Source organism: Mycosarcoma maydis, chromosome 19, assembly GCF_000328475.2.
Source record: "Mycosarcoma maydis chromosome 19, whole genome shotgun sequence".
Taxonomy (NCBI): Eukaryota; Fungi; Basidiomycota; class Ustilaginomycetes; order Ustilaginales; genus Mycosarcoma; species Mycosarcoma maydis.
This window is the reverse complement of record NC_026496.1, coordinates 36,309-53,961: the sequence shown is the minus strand read 5'-3', so window position 1 is coordinate 53,961 and position 17,653 is coordinate 36,309. Positions and strand designations below refer to the sequence as shown.

Below are 17,653 nucleotides of genomic sequence, written 5' to 3'. Positions count from 1 at the left end.
TTTTCAATTTCCTCACCGAGTTGGCAAAGGCTATTACCGGCTCATCCGCCTAGTCGCTTTCTGGAATACAGCGTACTCTATTCGAACGGCGGAATCATGGTATTATTGCAAGGTCTAGGATCGGAGCATCCGCGCTGGATGATGTCGATGATGACGACGTGTGACCATCTTGGCACAAGGTAACTTACTATTCACGATTGAAGCGACGAATCACGAATCCGGGTCAACGCTCACCTCGATCTGACGCTGACCTTTAGGGAAATCGCATTCAGCCGAGGTGTACACGTTCCCTCGATTACATACCAAAAAAAGAGGCCAGGAATAATTTCCACCTGCACTGTCCAACAAGGCACTTTTCGACAACTACAACAAGTCATCCGGCGAGTCTCTCAGTATTCGTGATTGATCGCCTGATCGAGTTTTGGCCAATGGCCCGCTTCCAGTCAGTTGCCTGGCCCTTCCTGTCAAGATACTACGCTCCTGTCGCAGAATAACGAATCAACTCCGGATCGCCCTAACCCTTGTACTTCAAGCTCAGTTCTCCTAGCTTAGTTGGGAACATCGACTATCAAGGAAGGAAGCATATCCTGCACCAGATCGTGGTTGAATGTTTACATTTTTGCTTGGAGTTGCGAGAAGCCATTCAGCACTCCATGAAAATCGCCTCTAGTTGCCCTCTATCATTCACGGATTAAGCCGTCAAATTCTGGACGGTACTAGCAATGACATTCCAACTCTTGGCGCAATGGCCCGCATGTTACCTGACTATCACTTCGCGGCTGACAGGACATGGACAGGAGCAGGATCTCCCATGCCGTGATCGCACTTTCTCCTTTACGTCGCTCTCTGAAACCGTCAAAGTCCATACCTCTGCCGGTTTGTTCACGTTCTTAGTCTTTGTGCAAACGATTTCTCAGCATGCTGTTCGATCTCCCGTCCTCGAGCATGTGATGACATCAAGCGCTGGGCCTGTCTTCCCTGTGTGATAGCAATGACATCGCGTGCCTGACACACGTTACCAAGTCTCCAACGGCATTCTCAACCAGAAGCGCCCGTTCGCGTCAGGCAATCACTCCTGTCTGGACACAGTTATGATCCTTTTATCGCATCCAACTCAATCGAAACTAATCTCAGCCAAGTATGATGACTCACTCCATCTCTCTTCTCTCGCAAGTTTGTTTCGCCGGCGAGGAAGCATTCTCGCACTACCCGGATCAGATGTGCACGTGTATTTCCCGCATGGCCTCAATCTATCAGAAGCCACACAAGATTAGGGCATCAAACCCCGAATGTCGGCGCTGTGGACCTTGCCATCAAGTATCAACTCTGAAAGCGCCTTACCCGTTCCCAACGAGTTAGTAATGCCCCAGCACGAATGACCAGCAGCAATATACACGCCATCTCTCCCCCCAATGATGGGATTGCCAGTTCTGTTGCTGATCGGAAGATAGCACGCTTGCTTTGCAAGCAAGGTAGCTCCTGCGTCGACATCCAACGAAGAGGGTGAAAGAACCGCACTTTGTTCCATGAGCGAAGCAACCTTGGTGTCGTCGAATTCCACTTCATCAGCGGTTTCGGGCAAAGGAGCATCGTCGGAGCCACCGCATACGTATGCAGTGCCGTCAGGACGACAGTAGAGCTCCGGTGCTCCTGCCTTGCGACCACCAGGGCCGTAAGACATGTCGGTAAACAGGCAGTCCGCTGACAAAGGCTTATGAGATTCAATCACAATGCTGTGAGCCCGGGACCCGTCGATTGAGGATGCCGACTTGAGATGCGCAGGCAGTAAGTTTCGAGGGAACAGTTGGGTGATCAGCGACCCTGTCCAGGGCCCCGCTGCAATCACAAGGTCATCCACATCGAGCGTCCTGGTGTCTCCTGATCGGGTGTCTGTGACCTCGAGCTTGTCAATTTGCCGATCGTCGTTGAAGTGCAAGCCAGTGGCTCGAGAATTAAACATAACTTGCACGCCACCTCTTTGCGACTCGTCGACCAGATGCTGTGTCAGTTGAGCAGGGTGAACTTGGGCGGTTGTGCCACCACCACCCATGTTCGAAGTGGAGCGTACAATTTCTTGGTCAAGCCAGCTGATGACGGACTTCGCCTTTTTTGGCCTTTCCTTGAGTTTCGAATCGATGTGGACCTGCCATGTCTCGACCTCTCGATAACCCCATTTCTCTTGCCCACCATCCTGGTCTGCCAGTGAGCGATGCAGATTGAAGCTCAGCTTGGCTAAGCTCGCTGTTGCAGGCCCATGCCAGTCAAGAGCGAGAAAGCCACCAGCCTTTCCCGATGCGCCGGGTGCAGGTGCTGCGGAAGCTTCGATGAGGGTGATCTTGGTCGCTGCTCGTGTCGCTGTAGTTGCCACCGCCTTGGAGAGATAGTAGGCGATGCTCGAGCCCACGATGCCGCCTCCAACAACGATGATATTGCGCGTGGGATGTTTCGCTGCGGTCATATCGATGCAAGAGCTAGTTGATACGATGGAAATCCTTGGAGGAAGCCAAGAAGCAAGGAGCAAGGAGCGAAGATGCGGCGAGACGAACGGCTCGGTGGCAAATACCTTTGCTGTGTTCCTCTGAGTTGCTGAGCACGAGCATGCAGGTATGCGTCAATTGTGAATAATGTCTGGACCCTGAATAATCACGAATGCGACATTTTTCACCGAGAGCCGAGGTGAATTTGTAACGGCCGAGATAAATCTGTGAATCTGCTCTCAAAGCGCGTTCAAGCAAAAGAACAACAAACATTCATGATTCATCACACCGACGTATCACGTAACCAGCTGCAACCAACATCACCCTGACAGCCTTCTGTATTGTCAAGTACGGCGGCTTTGCTTGGACACAACATCTTGGCCATGTTTTCGTTCTCGAACCCAGCGGCAACACCGCAACAGGCTGGTCAACAGCAACATCAGCCGTCGTCCACGCCGTTTGGCGCCAGCACAGGGGGAGGCTTCAACAACTCCTTCTCAACGCCAGGTGGATTTTCCTTTGGCAACAATGTCTCGAACAACACAACGCAGCAGCAGCAGCAGGCAGGAACGCCGCAGTCAGGTGCACTCTTCGGACAAAAGCCTTTGTCAGGCACTCCTGGCATCCAACAGCCGCTACAGCAACAAAACACAGGGTCGCTATTTGGCAACAACAACGCAACTGCGCCAAATGCGGGCCAAGCAGGTCATCAGCTTCAGCAGACGAATATGTTTGGCATGCCGCAAAGCAGTAATACCTTATTCGGATCATCTTCCTCTTCTGGATTTGGTGGACAGCCTCAGCCCCAACAACAGCAGTCATCACAGCCCAACTCTTACGGGCAAGGCGCACTTGGTCTCAACTCATCCTCTCCCGCTCCATTCAACGCTCAGCAGCAACAGTTGCAGTCGCAGCCAAATCAGACCTTTGGTAGTCCCTTCCACAATCAGAACGCTCAGCAACAGCCACAACTGTCGCAGGCAAGTTTCATGCAACACAATGGGCAGCAACATCACCAGCAGCAAGCGATCGACCAACAAAGGTTCAATCTGGAACAGCAGAGTCAAAATATGAGTTACATCCCAGGCTACCTCAGCCGCACCAAGATTGTGAAGCCATACAAGCTTCCTGCGCGCCAAGTGGAACCTACGTCGCCTGAAGCAGCACAGGATGTTGATACGAGCATCACTTTTGGCACTCCCGCTTCGAAATCTGGCAAGGAGGACAGCACTCCTTCGTCCAAGGGCCAAGCTTCTCCTACTGGCCGCTTCAGCTCGAGCTTCTTCAATGATAGGCGCGACGACGCATCCTTTACTCGAGCCGGCTCGGTTGGGCCTGGCACGCCATGGCGAGGTGGCAAGGAAAGTATCTTTGGTGCCGGGGGTTTGCGTGGTGGGCGTCAATCTGCTACACCCGCTCCTGCAACAGCATCAGCTACGCCTGCTCGAAAGACTCCCGCGGAATCCCCCGCCCGCAGCAGCCGTTCCTTTTCGACCCCTCCTGCAACATCCACTTCCTTCAGCGCGGCACCCGGCTCCATGGATCAAGACGATGATGAGGATGCCCCACCCAATCAACGACTTGAGGATCAAGCTTCTGCTGCGGCCAAATCGTCCTTTCTGGGTATCTCTTCTGAAGGCTCCTTTACAAACAATCTCCGCTCTCCCTACAACACGGATTCGTCATCTGCGCAGTTGCTTCCCGGACGTTCTACCTTGACGACACCATCCTCCACGGCCGCATTTTCAAGGACATCACCGTCAGTAACCACGGTCTCCGCAACCGATGGAGTTCTGTCGCCCGATTCGGCGGAATCGGATACCGCTTTGGGCTTGGCACAACGCACTGTCCTGGTATACGGGTACCCGACTTGGATGGAGAAAGCAGTCCTTGAGCTCTTTGCCAGCATCGGCGGGGTCGAGTTAGTTGAAGCCATTGACCTTACCGGCAGTGGCTCAGCTCAAGAGCAGGCTGCAGATCAGCCTTCCGCGCCTCCGCTGTCGTGCTGCACTCGTCTCCGTTACACTGAAGCCTTCCAGGCGCTTCATGCTCTGCGTCGCAGCGGCGAGATCGTCGCTGGTGCATGCATGGTCGGAGTTCGATGGGAAGACGACAACTTCCACCAGGTTGCCCTTACCAACGGTGCCGATGCTGTCTTCCGAATGGACGTCTTCCCCTCGCGTCACACAGCTGAAACGTACAAAGCGTCTTCCAAGTCGATCGCTGTTGCCTCGCTCGAAGCAGCTGGTGCATCCGCTGTCTCTTTGTCACGTGCTAAAGCTGCCAATCCATCCAGCCTTGCCAGCAATGACGCTTCGAACAAACAGAACAACCGCCACTCCATCGCATTTGGTCAAGGTGTCAGCGCCCATTCTGGCCGCAAGGACATAGCGACTGCGTCTGGTGCCGCGACGCCGTCGGCAGGCAATAATGTGTCGTATCCTGCCTTTGGTCGACCGCTTTCGGTCATCAATGATCCTTCAATTGCTTTCAAGACGTCGGCTTCGACTAGTAATTTGAGCGGTCTCGCCGGCTCGCCTTTCAAGGCAGCATCTTCCCTGTTTGGCTCGGGCGCTGCTGCTTCTTCCAAGCCTGCCACCACCTCTTCGAACGCTGGCACAGCTGATCAGAAACCTGCAGCTGCCACTGCGAGCACGAGCATGCTCGGTAGAATCACCGACGGCATCTTTGGTTGGTAAACTCTGCTCGCCTGTACCACTCCTACCTCTTCCAAAACGTTGTTTTCCTTCTCTCGAAGAGAGGACAATCTTCACTCTTTAAGCGTCGGATCGCACGTCGTGAGGTTGACAGAGCGAATTCAATTTGAGACTGGTGTACACGGGTGCACAAGCTGAGGTGACAATGAAAGAAAATAAGAACTTGAGCAGAACAGGGCTCGACTTTGACGGTATATTGAGAATGCGAGCAAGACTGGAGAGCGAAGAGGACAGCGAAAGGCTGAGATGGAGGAAGTCTAGTATCCGCCCAAACCATCCCATCGGCCACGCAGGCGTCTTGCGAGCTGGAAGTCTTTCTTCATGAGTGTCACGCGCTTGCCATGGATCGCGCACAGGTTGCTGTAGAGATAGACGGCGAATGAGCAAAGTCAAAAGATCAAAGTCAAGAGATCAAATCAAGAGAGGATAAGAGAGAGAGAGTATTTCAGCGCTTGCGTCTGCCTAGTTTAGCCAGGAACATGACAAGCGAATGATGAAACCTACGCGTCTTCAAACAAGTGCACGAGAAAGGCTTCAGTCGCCTCCTGCAGCGCCAAGATGGCCGAGCTCTGCCATCGCAAGCCCGAGCCGTATTCGCCATGCTCGTAGGAGGTGACAAAGTCGTTGGCAATTTCGCGGACAAGTCGGGCAAACGGAAGTTTTCGCAGCAAAAGATCGGTGGATTTCTGGTATTTGCGAATCTCTCGCAGCGCCACTGTGCCGGGCTTGAAGCGTTTCTTCTGACCCACGTTGCCTGTATTAGTGAAAGCAGCAGAAATAAGCCAATGTGCGCATGCGAGCCAAGGTGAGCCTGAGAACACCAAGAGAAAAGGTGGGCTGACTTCGCAATGGCAGAGCGCCAACCTTGAGCACTTACTCAAACTGGGTTCAGGCATCGAGTACTCCTCGAACCTCCTTCGCGAGATTCCGGATAGAATCGATGGCGCCCGTCGAGACAGCATGGCAGATCCGCCTCCCTCGGAAGAGCTCGCATACGAGGCTTCTTCGTACGTCTCTGCATATGTCGTGGATTCTGGATACGAGGTGTCGGCCAAACTAGGCCTTGCGCGTGAAGCCATATCGAGATGTGTAAGGTACCTTTCGAGGATACCGGGGCTGCTTTGGATAAGATTGGACCGAGTCAGCAGCGTTAGCAGCACGTACGTGAGTGCAAGGAATGGAAAAGAGGCGCTGAAGAGCTCGTCTGGTGGTTGCAAGGCTTCAGAAACCAATCACGAATCACGAGTACGAAAGTGTAAGAACGAAAGGATTCACAGGGTCGCGTCGTGCATATTCGTGATTCATATAAGCACTTGGCAAAATCGGGTCAGCTCCCGATTTCGGTTTCTACGCCATTTCAACCGAATTTAGGTCACGTGTGCATGGCTCTCCACAAATTTTGGCTCAGGTCGACCTTGGCCTGAGACGCGTCGCGAGAGTCACAGGCACGAGGACACCAGTCACGAGTGTTGTTCTCATCGAGGAAAGCGAAAGCGATGTGGCAGAATTAGTCAAATGGCCATACTTCTGTGTGGTCGATAATGCACGGATCTCGACCACCATCACTAAAAAATTGTCCAACGGCAACACCACAATGGCTGTGGCTACATCTGAAGTGAAGATGGACGCCAACACGACTGCCTCTGCGCCTCAGCCAGGGCTTTACGACCACCTTCCAGACCTGCCCGCCAACATTTCAGTCGAAGCCGCCAATGCCGTGCGACCTACATTCGAACAGCTCAATGCTACGCTCATCTCGCGAGGGTACTTGCGATCGCCGCTCAATACTGCAGGGATGCCTGAAGACTCGCTAGCCGCCCTCGCCGACGCGTTACATGCCATGATCGCGCAAAGAGAAGAAGATATTGAAGTGCGCACCGCCTTGACCGCCAAAAGTCGCACGCTTACAGCCTCCTTGGAACGAACGAAGCGCTTTCAGAAAGAGGAGCTGGAACGCTCGGCGGACTTTGAGCGCAAGGCAGAAGCGTCAAAGGCAAAACTGCTCCATCTCACCGCGCAGCTCGAAACGGAATGCCATGCACACAAAGCCACAAAGGACGCACTCGCTCGCACGCGAAGGGATTTACAGGCAATCAAAGCTTCGGCATTGCAGTACAAAGCAGCAAACGATCGATCTGTGGCTCGAGTTCGAGCTCGTATTGGTGAAGTCACCAGCTCAGCCATTCGCTCTGCTGTTCCTGACTTTCAGATTGTGGCATCTGCTTTCGACGAACCGCCGACCGCTTCGTCATCCAAGGTGGGTGCGGCAGGATTGTACGCTCAACAGGTGCAGGAGCTCGAACAGAAGCGAGCTCATTTGGTCGAGTACAATCAAGCCTTGAAACGTCTTGCTACCGAGGCTATTAATACTGTGAGACGCGCTGATCAGGAGCTGTTGGACATGGTCGAGGCCGAACAAGACGATGCCAAAAGGAGAGATCCGACTTCTGCAGCGACAAAGGCAAACGACGAATCGAGCGGCTCTCGATCTGTTTCTACCAGCAGCCTGGCCAGTGTTGGCGCGTCCAAGCGTCTGCCTTCCAAAGATACCTGGCTCGAGGGCCACCGGCCGCTGTTCCAAAGAGACCTCTTTCCAGCCAACGATACTCTTAGGTCGACTTCCTCAGGCGCGCTCATCTCGGGCTCTTCAAGAAAGGCCTCACATCCAGCTTTGCGTGCGCTCGAGGTGACGGCGAGCGCCATCAGTTCGCACGTCCAATCTTTGCTTGATTTGCGCACGGAACGCAACGTTCACCTAGCCGCACAGAGTCAGCGTTTATCGGCTGAGACACGCGAGCAAGCATGGGCAGCAAAGCTTGAGCATGACATCTATCAAGACTTGGCAAACGACGCACGCCTTTCGCTCAACAAAACGAACGGTCCCGCTCATGTAGGATCGATCACATCTGCCGCCATCGCCGCCTCACGTGGATCGTCAAATGGAGGGGCATCACATCGCGTCGACTGGCAGAGGGAGAAAGTGGAACTTGAAAAGAAGCTGGCCCAACTCGTCAAACAGATGGCAGTGGCAGAGCAGAACATGGCGAGAAAAGAGAAGGAAATTGTCAAGCTTGCCGAGGCCGAACAACGCGCACGCAGCTTGCTTGATCAGAGCTCGTCTTCAGTGGCAAGCGGCTCAAATGCGACGCAGCAAGTGGACGAGTTGAGATCCGAGCTGCAGATGGCAGAAAAAGAGCGAGTACATTTGGTCGAGAGGTGCGAGATGCTAGAAGCGGAAGCACGAGAGCTCCGCAACGAGCGCGATCGAATTCTGTTGGAACGCAACGATGCAGCTCAACGTGTTAAGGTCACCTCATTGAAGCGGCTCGACCAACGCGAGGTGGCCGAGATTCATGCTCGAGACCAGAATAGGCGCAACGACCAGGGCAGCCTTTCGGTTGTTGCTGAAGATGCCGAACTGCCTTCCCTAACTAGCACGGTTGAAACGGCAGACACTGCGAGCGAGGCTGTGTTCGAGAACGCGGACACGTCAAGCTCACGTCGATCGACTCGAATCAACAGGCCATGCAAAGATTCTGCGGATGCAAGTGCTATCAGCTTTGGGGAAAGCTTCGGAAACAATCCCGAGCTCGATGCCATTTTTGGCGTTGCAGCGAAAACGGCAGTACGCGGTGCTCGGGTTTCGACACGTCGCTCAGCGCGACTGTCGGGTGGAAGTGCAGCCACTGAAGAGATGCCTGCAAAGGTCGAGGAGGAGCAGAATCAGGAAGTTCAAAGAGAAAGCCGCAAGAGGAAGGCGCAGAAGGAAGAGATGGCCGACTCGAGCGACACGACCAAGAAACGAACGAGCGGTCGTACTTCGGATAGATCGAGTCCCAAAGCGGTACGCGACGAATCTTCATCACGCTCGTCGAAGCGCGCTAGAGCAGAGGTGCAAGGCTCGCTTTCTTCATCGCCACAGCCGCCGATCATAGAGGCACCCGCAACAGATCCTGTTGCTACGGCTACTGTCGCTGCTCAGTCGCGTCGAAGGCTTTCGACTCGAGAGAAGCAGGAGCTTGAGCAAAAGTCACGAGTGGTTTCCACGCCTGCACTAGCCGGTGGAGCTTCGAGTAAAACACCTGCACTCAGCTCGCGAAGGATTGTCTCGGGATCCTCGTCGTCCGTCAGCCGTCCCACAGCTGCCTCGCTTCGCCGCAGCAAAGCAGTGCAAGTCACAGTCAAACGTCCGTTGTCGAATTTGACCAACACGCGAGAAGGCGCTACTCAGGCGTTGACGTCGAGCAAGGCTGTGTCAGCTCGGGTTGCGTCTTCGGGCTCTTTCCGGGCGCGATCGTAGTCGACAATGTTTACAGCTGGTTGGTCCCTCATGATGTGCGTTTGTATGTAATTTGTATATGGGTTTGTCATCATTCTTAATGCATTCAACTTGTTGACATGTGCTGTGATAGGACTGCGCTTCACACGTCAAAGTCGTAGATGAAGACGTCGTCAAGTGCCGCTTTGACCTTGTCCTGCAGCGACGATAGCCGAGCGACAAAGAGCAAGCAAGTGGTCAGGTTTGATTTCAAATATTGGCATTGCGTCGAGACTGTCACTTACCACAAAGGCCAGGTGCACTGGATCTTTGTCGAGATAGTACTTGACGTGATCTTGCGAGGGAAAAGTGGTGATAAAAATGTGATGGAAGCCCTTGCCAGCGTTTTCAGGCGAAGTGTTCTCAGTCGAGCTTTTCAAGCCGAGAATATAGGGTTGGTTGTCCGTGTACAGACACTGGGTTTTGAATGTCCCGAATTGGCTGTACAGCTCGAGCCGCTCCTGGGAGGAGACGGATTCCTTGTACTTGAACGAGACAACGTGAATCACGGGCATGACGACAGGCCTTATCTTCAGATTCTCTTGGTCAAGTGAGCGCGAACGAGAAGAAACCATCTACCATGGATTCCACATTCAATCACGAATACAAGACTTGGTCCGTGTGGAGGTTGAGACTCATGATTACCTCTGCAGTCCAGAACAGATCGGCGCACGGCGATCTGGAGATGATGCTATGGCCTCGGCTTTAAGCACACCATCAAAGCTCAGCATGATCTGATAAGGTGCTCCGTAACCCAACAGATGCTTCAAGACTCTTATTGGCGGCCATTCGTGACTTTACCACTGACACTTGCACTTCTTTTTGAAGGTATCGGTAGGATGGAATGCGTCAATAATCACGAATCGTGTATGTGCACCGGAGGACAGGCATCACATCATGGCGCCATGAAATTATGCTAACCTCCTTGTGCGCGGCGTTAAGGATTTATCTGCCAAATTCGACACCTTCGTGATTCACGATTCTACAATGTTCATGATCCGGGGATTGTGAGTCGTGAGTTGGCGCTGCTCACGCCGCTCGCGCCATCTGCAATCGTGAATCACGAATGTGACTGTAAATGTTCACGATTTATTTATTTATTCACGAGTGCGTTTCTCGATCGGGTGTTGATTTTCGTCAGAGCCTGATTCACGATTCCCACCGTAGAATACGAATCGGGATCTTGAACGGTTCCAGTTGAAGGTCCGCGGACTTGCGTGTTGCACGTTGTCCGCTCTGGGGTTTCCTTCGTGATTGCACTAACGTTTGCTACAGAGCCTTTCGTTCATCCTGATCTTTGTTCTTGTCCTCGATTCAATCAGATCACTGCCCGCGCACTTGCCTGCCGGAGACAAGCTTCTGTGCATCATGTATTCTCGTACCAACTTCGCTGTTTTGTGAACCGTGAGGAGCTGTGAAATATATGGTATCAGCGTCTTAGCCTTGCTCACGTCTATATAACCGGTGCTATTCAAACAGACCATGGTGCCGGTCTTACTCACACTAAAGAAGCTTAGACCATCTAGCTCTATCCTCTCAAAATACTCTGTGACTCCAAAGCAGCTCCTCCTTCTCAAGGCACGTACGTGACACTGACACCAAACCCACTATGCCGGCTCCTTCTCAAATCAGCATCTTCCCCGCCTCCTCTGCAAACGCCAAACTCATCGCCGTACTCTTGCAGCAACAGCACCCTGAGATCCGGATCCGGCTTGCTTCGCGCACTCCCGTAAAGCTCGAAGCCACTGGAAGCAACGTCACTGTCTCTGAGACGCCGCTTGACATCGCCAACGTCGCTTCGATCAAGGACGCTCTCGATGGCAGTCAGGCTGCATTTATCGTGAACCCTCCATTCTACGGCTCAAAGGATCCTTTCTCGCTCTCACAGAAATACGTCGACTCAATCACCGAGGCTGCTAACGCTAGCTCGACCCTCACAAAGATTGTCTACCTCTCCTCAATCGGTGCCGAAAAGAGCGACGGAACCGGCCCCATTCGCAACGTCCACATTGCAGAGAACGGCTTCTTGGCTAAGCTTCGTGACGGAATCGAGCTGTATGCACTGCGACCTCCTTACTTTCTTTCCAACCTCAAAGCTGTCCTTCCACTTGCCATCAATCCTCCCCACATTCTGCCATCCGTGTTGATACCCTTCGACAGGTCGTACCAGCTTATCGACTCGACTGCAATCGCCACCACCGCGCTTAAATACCTCGTTGCACCACCCTCATCGTCTCCCGACGTCGCCAAAAAGGGACATATTGTAGCTGTGCAGCTTGTCACTGAGAAAAAAACCGTCCCCGAGCTCGCTCAGTACGTCTCTGAAATCACCGGCACCAAGGTGAATGCAATTCCCATTCCTCAGCAAGAGTGGTTCGACACGTTCAAGAATGCAGGCTTACTCGAAGAGCAGGCTCAGCTCCTTGTCGAAATGTCTACCGGCCTCTACACTGGTCACATCGACTTTATCCACGACCAAGCTGCTCTTGCAAAAGAAAACCAGCGAGGCGTCACCGTAGTCACTGAGCATCCCCATGTTGATCACAAGTCTGCCCTTAAGCACCTCATCGGAGCCGTCCAAACTACCCATTGATCAGCTTTTGACTCTTGTTGCCTCTTACGTTTCGACTTCAACTTCAAGCCTTCACCCCAATCAAATCTTAGTCTGTCTTTTCTTCGTAACATTCATTGTTTCACCCCAATACGATGTCGAGCTTGGCATCCTCTTGTTTAACCTCTGAGGATGAGAGTGAGTATGAGTGTTGCCAGCATGAATAACATGTTCCGATGAGGAAATCAGCATAGGGCGAAAGGAGGAGTTAGAGATACATCTGAGCTAATGAGGGGTGCTTGTTTCTATTGGCGACGCTTGCCAAGGCGTTTGACCTTCTCGACGAGGGCCGAAATGAGCCGAGCGCCGATTCCGTAGCCCTTTTCGGTGAAGTACCAGTATGCGGCGTATGCCAACAACAGTTGACCGATCGTGTAGCCCGCTACGATACCAACACCTTTCCAGCGGAAATCCCAGGTGGCGCCAAGCGTAGCAGCAAACTGATCACCAACCTGGTACTGGCAAAACTCGCATCGGCTGTTGCTGTCAGGGTTGAGCAGCTGACCCCCTACAGACTCGACCCACTCAAGAGCATACTGTGCACAGCTTTGATTGGCGGGTGCGTCGAAGATGGCCAGGTCCTCCTGTCGACATCGAACGGGGAGATCGTGAAGAACATTGCCTACCATCGAGCGCACGTACCAGTAGAGTGGATTGGCGTAGATAAGCCCAGACCACGGGGCAGGCAGTGTCGATTTTGGCTTGATGACGCCGTTGACAATCGCGATAAATGGCAGCAAGAAAGGCAGCAGATTGGCGGCCGTCACCGGAGTAGGGCAAGCTGCGGCAAGTGCAAGTGAGAAAAACATCTCGTAGCACGTCACCAGAAAAATCATAAAGTACCACATGCCTGCCACCGTCGATCTCTGCGAATACAAGGGAAGGAAAAAGGACGGAAGGAAGAAGAGCACCGATGCTACCAGCGCGATGGGAATCGACACCGCCACAAATGCCGTCATAAACGCGATCCACGAGTAAGTCTTGGAGGGACCCTCACGCACCGTAAACGTGATGCGCATCTCCCAGAACTTGGAGATGATCGAATTGACAGTGGCGGGGAAGTTGAGAATCACCAAGAACACCACAAAGACGCGATACTGCAGGTCGGTGGTCGAGTTGCCCAGATGAGCAAAGCCACCTCCTGCAGCGAAGCCAGTGACAAAGTTGGAAAAGAGGATGCCGTAGGCGAAGGGTGCATCTCTCCATAGGTCACGAAACTGTCGCTTGGTGCACTCAATGATCTGCGTCTTGAGCGTAGCCGAATACTCTCGTTCGGCTCGCGAGTCTTGGATCATGGCACGACCAGCACGCTCTGCGTTGATAGCGTCAACCTGTTCACGGAGTGCTTTCGCCTCGGGCGATGCCTTCCATCGCTCGGACCACGGCTTTTGCGTCTTTTGCGCAACCACCTCGAGCATGTATTCTGCAACGTTGGTGGTCGGAGCGCAAGCCGGTGCGCCATTGCGCTCAAAGTACTCGCGCACTCTGTCCGATCCTTTGGAACGCTCGTTGCCGATCTGACCCATGTACGCCGTCTTGCCACCGGGCTGGAGCAGCAACAGGTTATCGAACGACTCGAAGAGCAAAGCACTAGGCTGATGGATGGTGCAAAGAATAGCCTGTCCTTCGCTAGCGAGGCGACGGATGAGACGGACAATCGACGCTGCGCCGGCCGAGTCCAGACCAGAAGTGGGCTCGTCGAGGAAGAGGAGCAAATCGGGCTTGGCAGCCAGCTCGACGGCAATCGTGACACGTTTCCTGCGCTCGACACCGAGACCAAAGCCAGGGACACCAATGAGCGCATCCTGCAGATCTTCGAGTTCGAGCAGCTCGATTGCGCGTTTTGCATCAGCAAGCTTCTCTGCACGAGAAACTTCGGCAGGCTGACGGAGAAGCGCCGAGAACTCGATTGCCTCACGCACGGTCTGAGATGCGAGATGGACATCGCCTTGGAGGACGAAGCCGGTGTCCCGCTGGAAGCCGGGACCTAGTGGCTTGCCATCGACGAGAATATCCCCGGACAAGTTGCCACTCACGCCTCGCTGCGAGAGCGCCGTGAGTAGCGTGGTCTTTCCGGCACCGGAAGCTCCCATGAGCGCTGTAATCGTACCCGGCTTGACATAGCCGGTGATATCGTCTAGCAACTTTCGTCCAGTCGGCAATTGAAGCGAGACGTTCTTCCAGGTGAAGATGGCCTTCTTGTCGAGTTCTTGTGCTGTTTTCGTCAATGCTTGCTTGTCCGATCCGTTGCCCTTTTTGCCGGGGTCTGCAGGCGAATTGGCACGCGTGATGCTGCCGTTGCTGTCAGACGAGCTGGGAATATCGGCAGCCACCACAGCTTTTTCTTCGATGTCATCGTTACCAGCGGGTTTTGATGCAGCAAGCTTGGCTTTGGCAGCCTTGGTACGTGCAAAGACAGTGACACCGCCACCGGCGCCTCCAAAGTTTATGATCTCGGCTCCAATCACCGTCGGGATCAGGTAAAGCACAGCGAACGCGATCATGACACCGACGTTGCGGCCAATGTGAGATCTCGAGTAGCCGAATGTGACGGAGAGGTAGTCGGCGCTTTGGACAATGACTGAGCCAGGTTCTCCACCGGTGAGCGAGCAGGTCTGGTAGGCTACATCTCTGACCTCACCAAAAGGAACAATTTGTTGAGATGTGCAGTTGATTGGGTAGTTGAGTTCGTTGGCAAGGAAGCCTTCGAACGCGTAGCTGATAGGCTGAGCATAGCTGAGCCAGATCATCCAGTTCATTTGTGGTCTGCGAAGTACGTAGCCCACCCAGATGATGAGAAGATTCAGGGCGAGCACCGAGAAGCGAATAGCCTCATTGAAGCCTGGTGAGAAAGCGGCGCACATTCGGTAGAGAGCCGTCAAGGAGTACGATGAGAGGAAACAGTAGACGTAAAAAATCCAAAAGGCACCGGCGTCGCTCCTCAAGTTCGCCAGGAAGTAGATGATGATGGAAGAGAGTAAACACTGCACCAGAAGGAAAGGAATATCCACCAGAGCGCGTGCCAAAACCACCGCTGATGGACGATAGAAGGCAAATTGATGATGTCGGCTGAGCATCGGACGACCGGCTACAGCCTCGAAGGACTCCGAAAGCTGAAGCCAGCCGTTGAACAAGCAAGCAAAGAGCAAAATACCACCGCGAGTAAAAACTCCCTCGGAGTCGAAAGGCTGTTTGTAGAAGAGCGACGAAATCATGAACGAGACCGAGATGATGGTGAAGAGCTTGACGTAAAGATCCCCTCTCGCGCCCCACTTGATGAGGAGTTGACGCCAAATGCAGCTAACAATTTGGTCCCAGAAGCTGACGGTATAGCTGGAGCCTTTGTTGACTCCCTTGCGCTTTTCGGAACGCACGGTCTGCTTGAGCTGGTCTGCCTGCTCGGCCTGGGCGAGATGGTGCTCGTAGGATTCCATCTCAGCTTCCAGTTGGTGGTAAAGATTACTGGACCTCCATACTCGTTCGCGGTCTTGGGCCGTTTTGGGCGCTTGATTCTGCATTCCCGGGCGGAATACGACTTGGTTGACGTCGGTGAGGGCGGTGACGAAGTCGGCAGTAGTCTGACGATCGGGCGTATCGTAGCCGAGCTCGTAGAAGTAGGAGCGAACGAACTTGCGTGGGCCATAGTAGATGCAACGACCCTGATCGATGATGGCGACGCGGTCAAAAAGATCAAAGATGCTCTCTGATACCTGATAGAGGGTGGCGATGGTGGAGCGCTGAGCGAGATCGGTAATGATACGAAGGGAACGAGCATAGTCGAGAGCGGTGGATGCATCGAGACCGCGGGTCGAATTGTCCCAAGCGATAACACTAGCACGGGTGGCGAGAGCCTCGGAGATTGTCGTCCTCTTACGTTCACCTCCAGAGACACCGCGAACGGCTTGATCACCGACGATGGTGTCGCGAACATGCGTCATACCAAACATCTTGAGCATGACTTCGATGCAAGTCTCGATAAATTGTTGACGGGACTCTCCTTTAAGTCGGCGCGATCGGTGGGGGACCTTGTTCTTGAGGGCGAACTGGAGTGTCTGCCCGACGGTGAGCGTAGGAAAGTGGGTATCCTCTTCATCGACAAAGACAACCTCGCCTCGATACTTGCGATTGATCTGATCAGGTGACAGACCACCATAGAGGATTTTGCCCAAGGCAGAGACGTTGGTGTGGTTCTTGGACGTGATGGCGCGAAGCATGGTCGAACAGCCAGAACCAGGACGACCAAGAACGAGAAGCATCTCGCCTGGCTTGAGGATACCGTTGGAGCTGTAAAGAAGGGTGGTGGTGGTCATGTTGCGCGCGATAGAGAGCTTGGAGAGGGGCGGGATCAAGGTGGCGAGTATTCCGATGGGATCTCTCCAGGCAGTGTTTGCGATGGCGACGGGAAGAGTCTTGACAAAGATGCCTCCTCCACCCGATCCAGGTGCGATGATGGAGATGTCTTTCCAGAGCATGCCTACAGGCTTGCCATCATGAATGCCTTCGTCTTTTGCTTGTGCACTGCGTGTGAGCAACCACTTGCCGAGATCAAAGTCGTTTTCGTAGGTTTCCTCGGAAGGGACGTTCTCGAGATCCAGTTCGTTTTCGTTGATCTTTGGCTGCTTTTTATGGTCTCCGCCGCTTAGAGCACGACCAATAGCGGATGCTCCTCGAAGTCCGGAGGAAGATGCGGCTGCGTTAGCGCTGGATACAGATCCGCGCGAGGACTGTCGTACAAGCTGGAAATCCTGCATAGCTTGGTCGACGTTGACATGTTCACCACGTTCCGGCTCTCCCCAAGTGCCTCTGCTGGAGACGCAAGCCAGGGGAGCTGCACCCATGTTGTTGGTAGACTCAACGTCTTGCATATCCGGGGGAGACACGATGGGTGGCTGATGAGAGGTGGATGCCATGACTGGCGAGTCTCTGATGCTTGACGTCAGACGGTGGTGTTATATATATGTATATATATTTGGCGTGGGTAGCGTTCGAATCTCGAATCTGGAGCCATGTAGGCTTGCTGGTGTTGCGTGGAGTATCACTTGGGATCAGCCGAAAGAGGAGTCAAGAAAGTAAATGCGCACGACGGAGCGGATGAGAGTTGTCGGGGGGAAGAAGAACAAGGAGGCGCCTAGGCAAGTCGTGGGTAATATAGTCGTGCTGTTATCAAACCCCAAGATGACGGCAGATCAGAACAACGTATGAGGCCACAGCTGAGGCTGCGAATCACGAATGATTCAAATTGAGAAGATTCCCAACATCACGTAAAGAACGACTTCGGCAAAGCAAACGAATTCACGAGGGGAAAATTTCTGTTTGACAGCTTTGGCTTCGGCGTATAACAAGGGCGAAACTCCAAGAATGATGGATGGGCTTGCTTGGCAGAGACGTTTAAGCAGCGACACAACGGATATAAAATGGAGCGTGTTCATGCGAGAGCATGTGCAATCGTGATTGGTGATAAGTTAGATTGCCGCTGTCTCAGTGGAGTCTGCTGCACAGTCGTGAGTCGTGAGTTTTGGAGCGCAGCGGG

At 53.4% G+C, this 17,653-nt stretch overlaps 7 protein-coding genes across 7 annotated transcripts; 3 read left to right on the top strand and 4 right to left on the bottom strand.

Moving 5' to 3' along the window:
• Positions 1 to 1,270: 1,270 nt before the first annotated feature.
• UMAG_05259 (uncharacterized protein) lies at positions 1,271 to 2,458 on the bottom strand (the record flags this gene model as incomplete). Its single annotated transcript, XM_011393679.1, has 1 exon — positions 1,271 to 2,458. One exon carries the CDS (start codon positions 2,456 to 2,458, stop codon positions 1,271 to 1,273), a length of 1,188 nt encoding a protein of 395 aa, XP_011391981.1.
• Positions 2,459 to 2,860: 402 nt separating this feature from the next.
• On the top strand, positions 2,861 to 5,176 carry UMAG_05258 (uncharacterized protein; the record flags this gene model as incomplete). The annotated part of the gene is made up of 1 exon (XM_011393678.1): positions 2,861 to 5,176. The coding sequence occupies one exon, from the start codon at positions 2,861 to 2,863 to the stop codon at positions 5,174 to 5,176; it is 2,316 nt and encodes a 771-aa protein (XP_011391980.1).
• A 275-nt stretch (positions 5,177 to 5,451) lies between these two features.
• UMAG_10546 (putative histone 3) lies at positions 5,452 to 6,273 on the bottom strand (the record flags this gene model as incomplete). Its single annotated transcript, XM_011393845.1, has 3 exons — positions 5,452 to 5,554; positions 5,699 to 5,948; positions 6,072 to 6,273. The coding sequence occupies 3 exons, from the start codon at positions 6,271 to 6,273 to the stop codon at positions 5,452 to 5,454; spliced, it is 555 nt and encodes a 184-aa protein (XP_011392147.1).
• Positions 6,274 to 6,788: 515 nt separating this feature from the next.
• On the top strand, positions 6,789 to 9,494 carry UMAG_05256 (uncharacterized protein; the record flags this gene model as incomplete). The annotated part of the gene is made up of 1 exon (XM_011393677.1): positions 6,789 to 9,494. The coding sequence occupies one exon, from the start codon at positions 6,789 to 6,791 to the stop codon at positions 9,492 to 9,494; it is 2,706 nt and encodes a 901-aa protein (XP_011391979.1).
• A 121-nt stretch (positions 9,495 to 9,615) lies between these two features.
• On the bottom strand, positions 9,616 to 10,027 carry UMAG_05255 (uncharacterized protein; the record flags this gene model as incomplete). The annotated part of the gene is made up of 2 exons (XM_011393676.1): positions 9,616 to 9,669; positions 9,758 to 10,027. The coding sequence occupies 2 exons, from the start codon at positions 10,025 to 10,027 to the stop codon at positions 9,616 to 9,618; spliced, it is 324 nt and encodes a 107-aa protein (XP_011391978.1).
• A 1,094-nt stretch (positions 10,028 to 11,121) lies between these two features.
• Positions 11,122 to 12,105, top strand: UMAG_05254 (uncharacterized protein; the record flags this gene model as incomplete). The annotated part of the gene is made up of 1 exon (XM_011393675.1): positions 11,122 to 12,105. One exon carries the CDS (start codon positions 11,122 to 11,124, stop codon positions 12,103 to 12,105), a length of 984 nt encoding a protein of 327 aa, XP_011391977.1.
• A 263-nt stretch (positions 12,106 to 12,368) lies between these two features.
• UMAG_05253 (uncharacterized protein) lies at positions 12,369 to 17,033 on the bottom strand (the record flags this gene model as incomplete). Its single annotated transcript, XM_011393674.1, has 1 exon — positions 12,369 to 17,033. The coding sequence occupies one exon, from the start codon at positions 17,031 to 17,033 to the stop codon at positions 12,369 to 12,371; it is 4,665 nt and encodes a 1,554-aa protein (XP_011391976.1).
• Between the last annotated feature and the right edge of the window lie 620 nt (positions 17,034 to 17,653).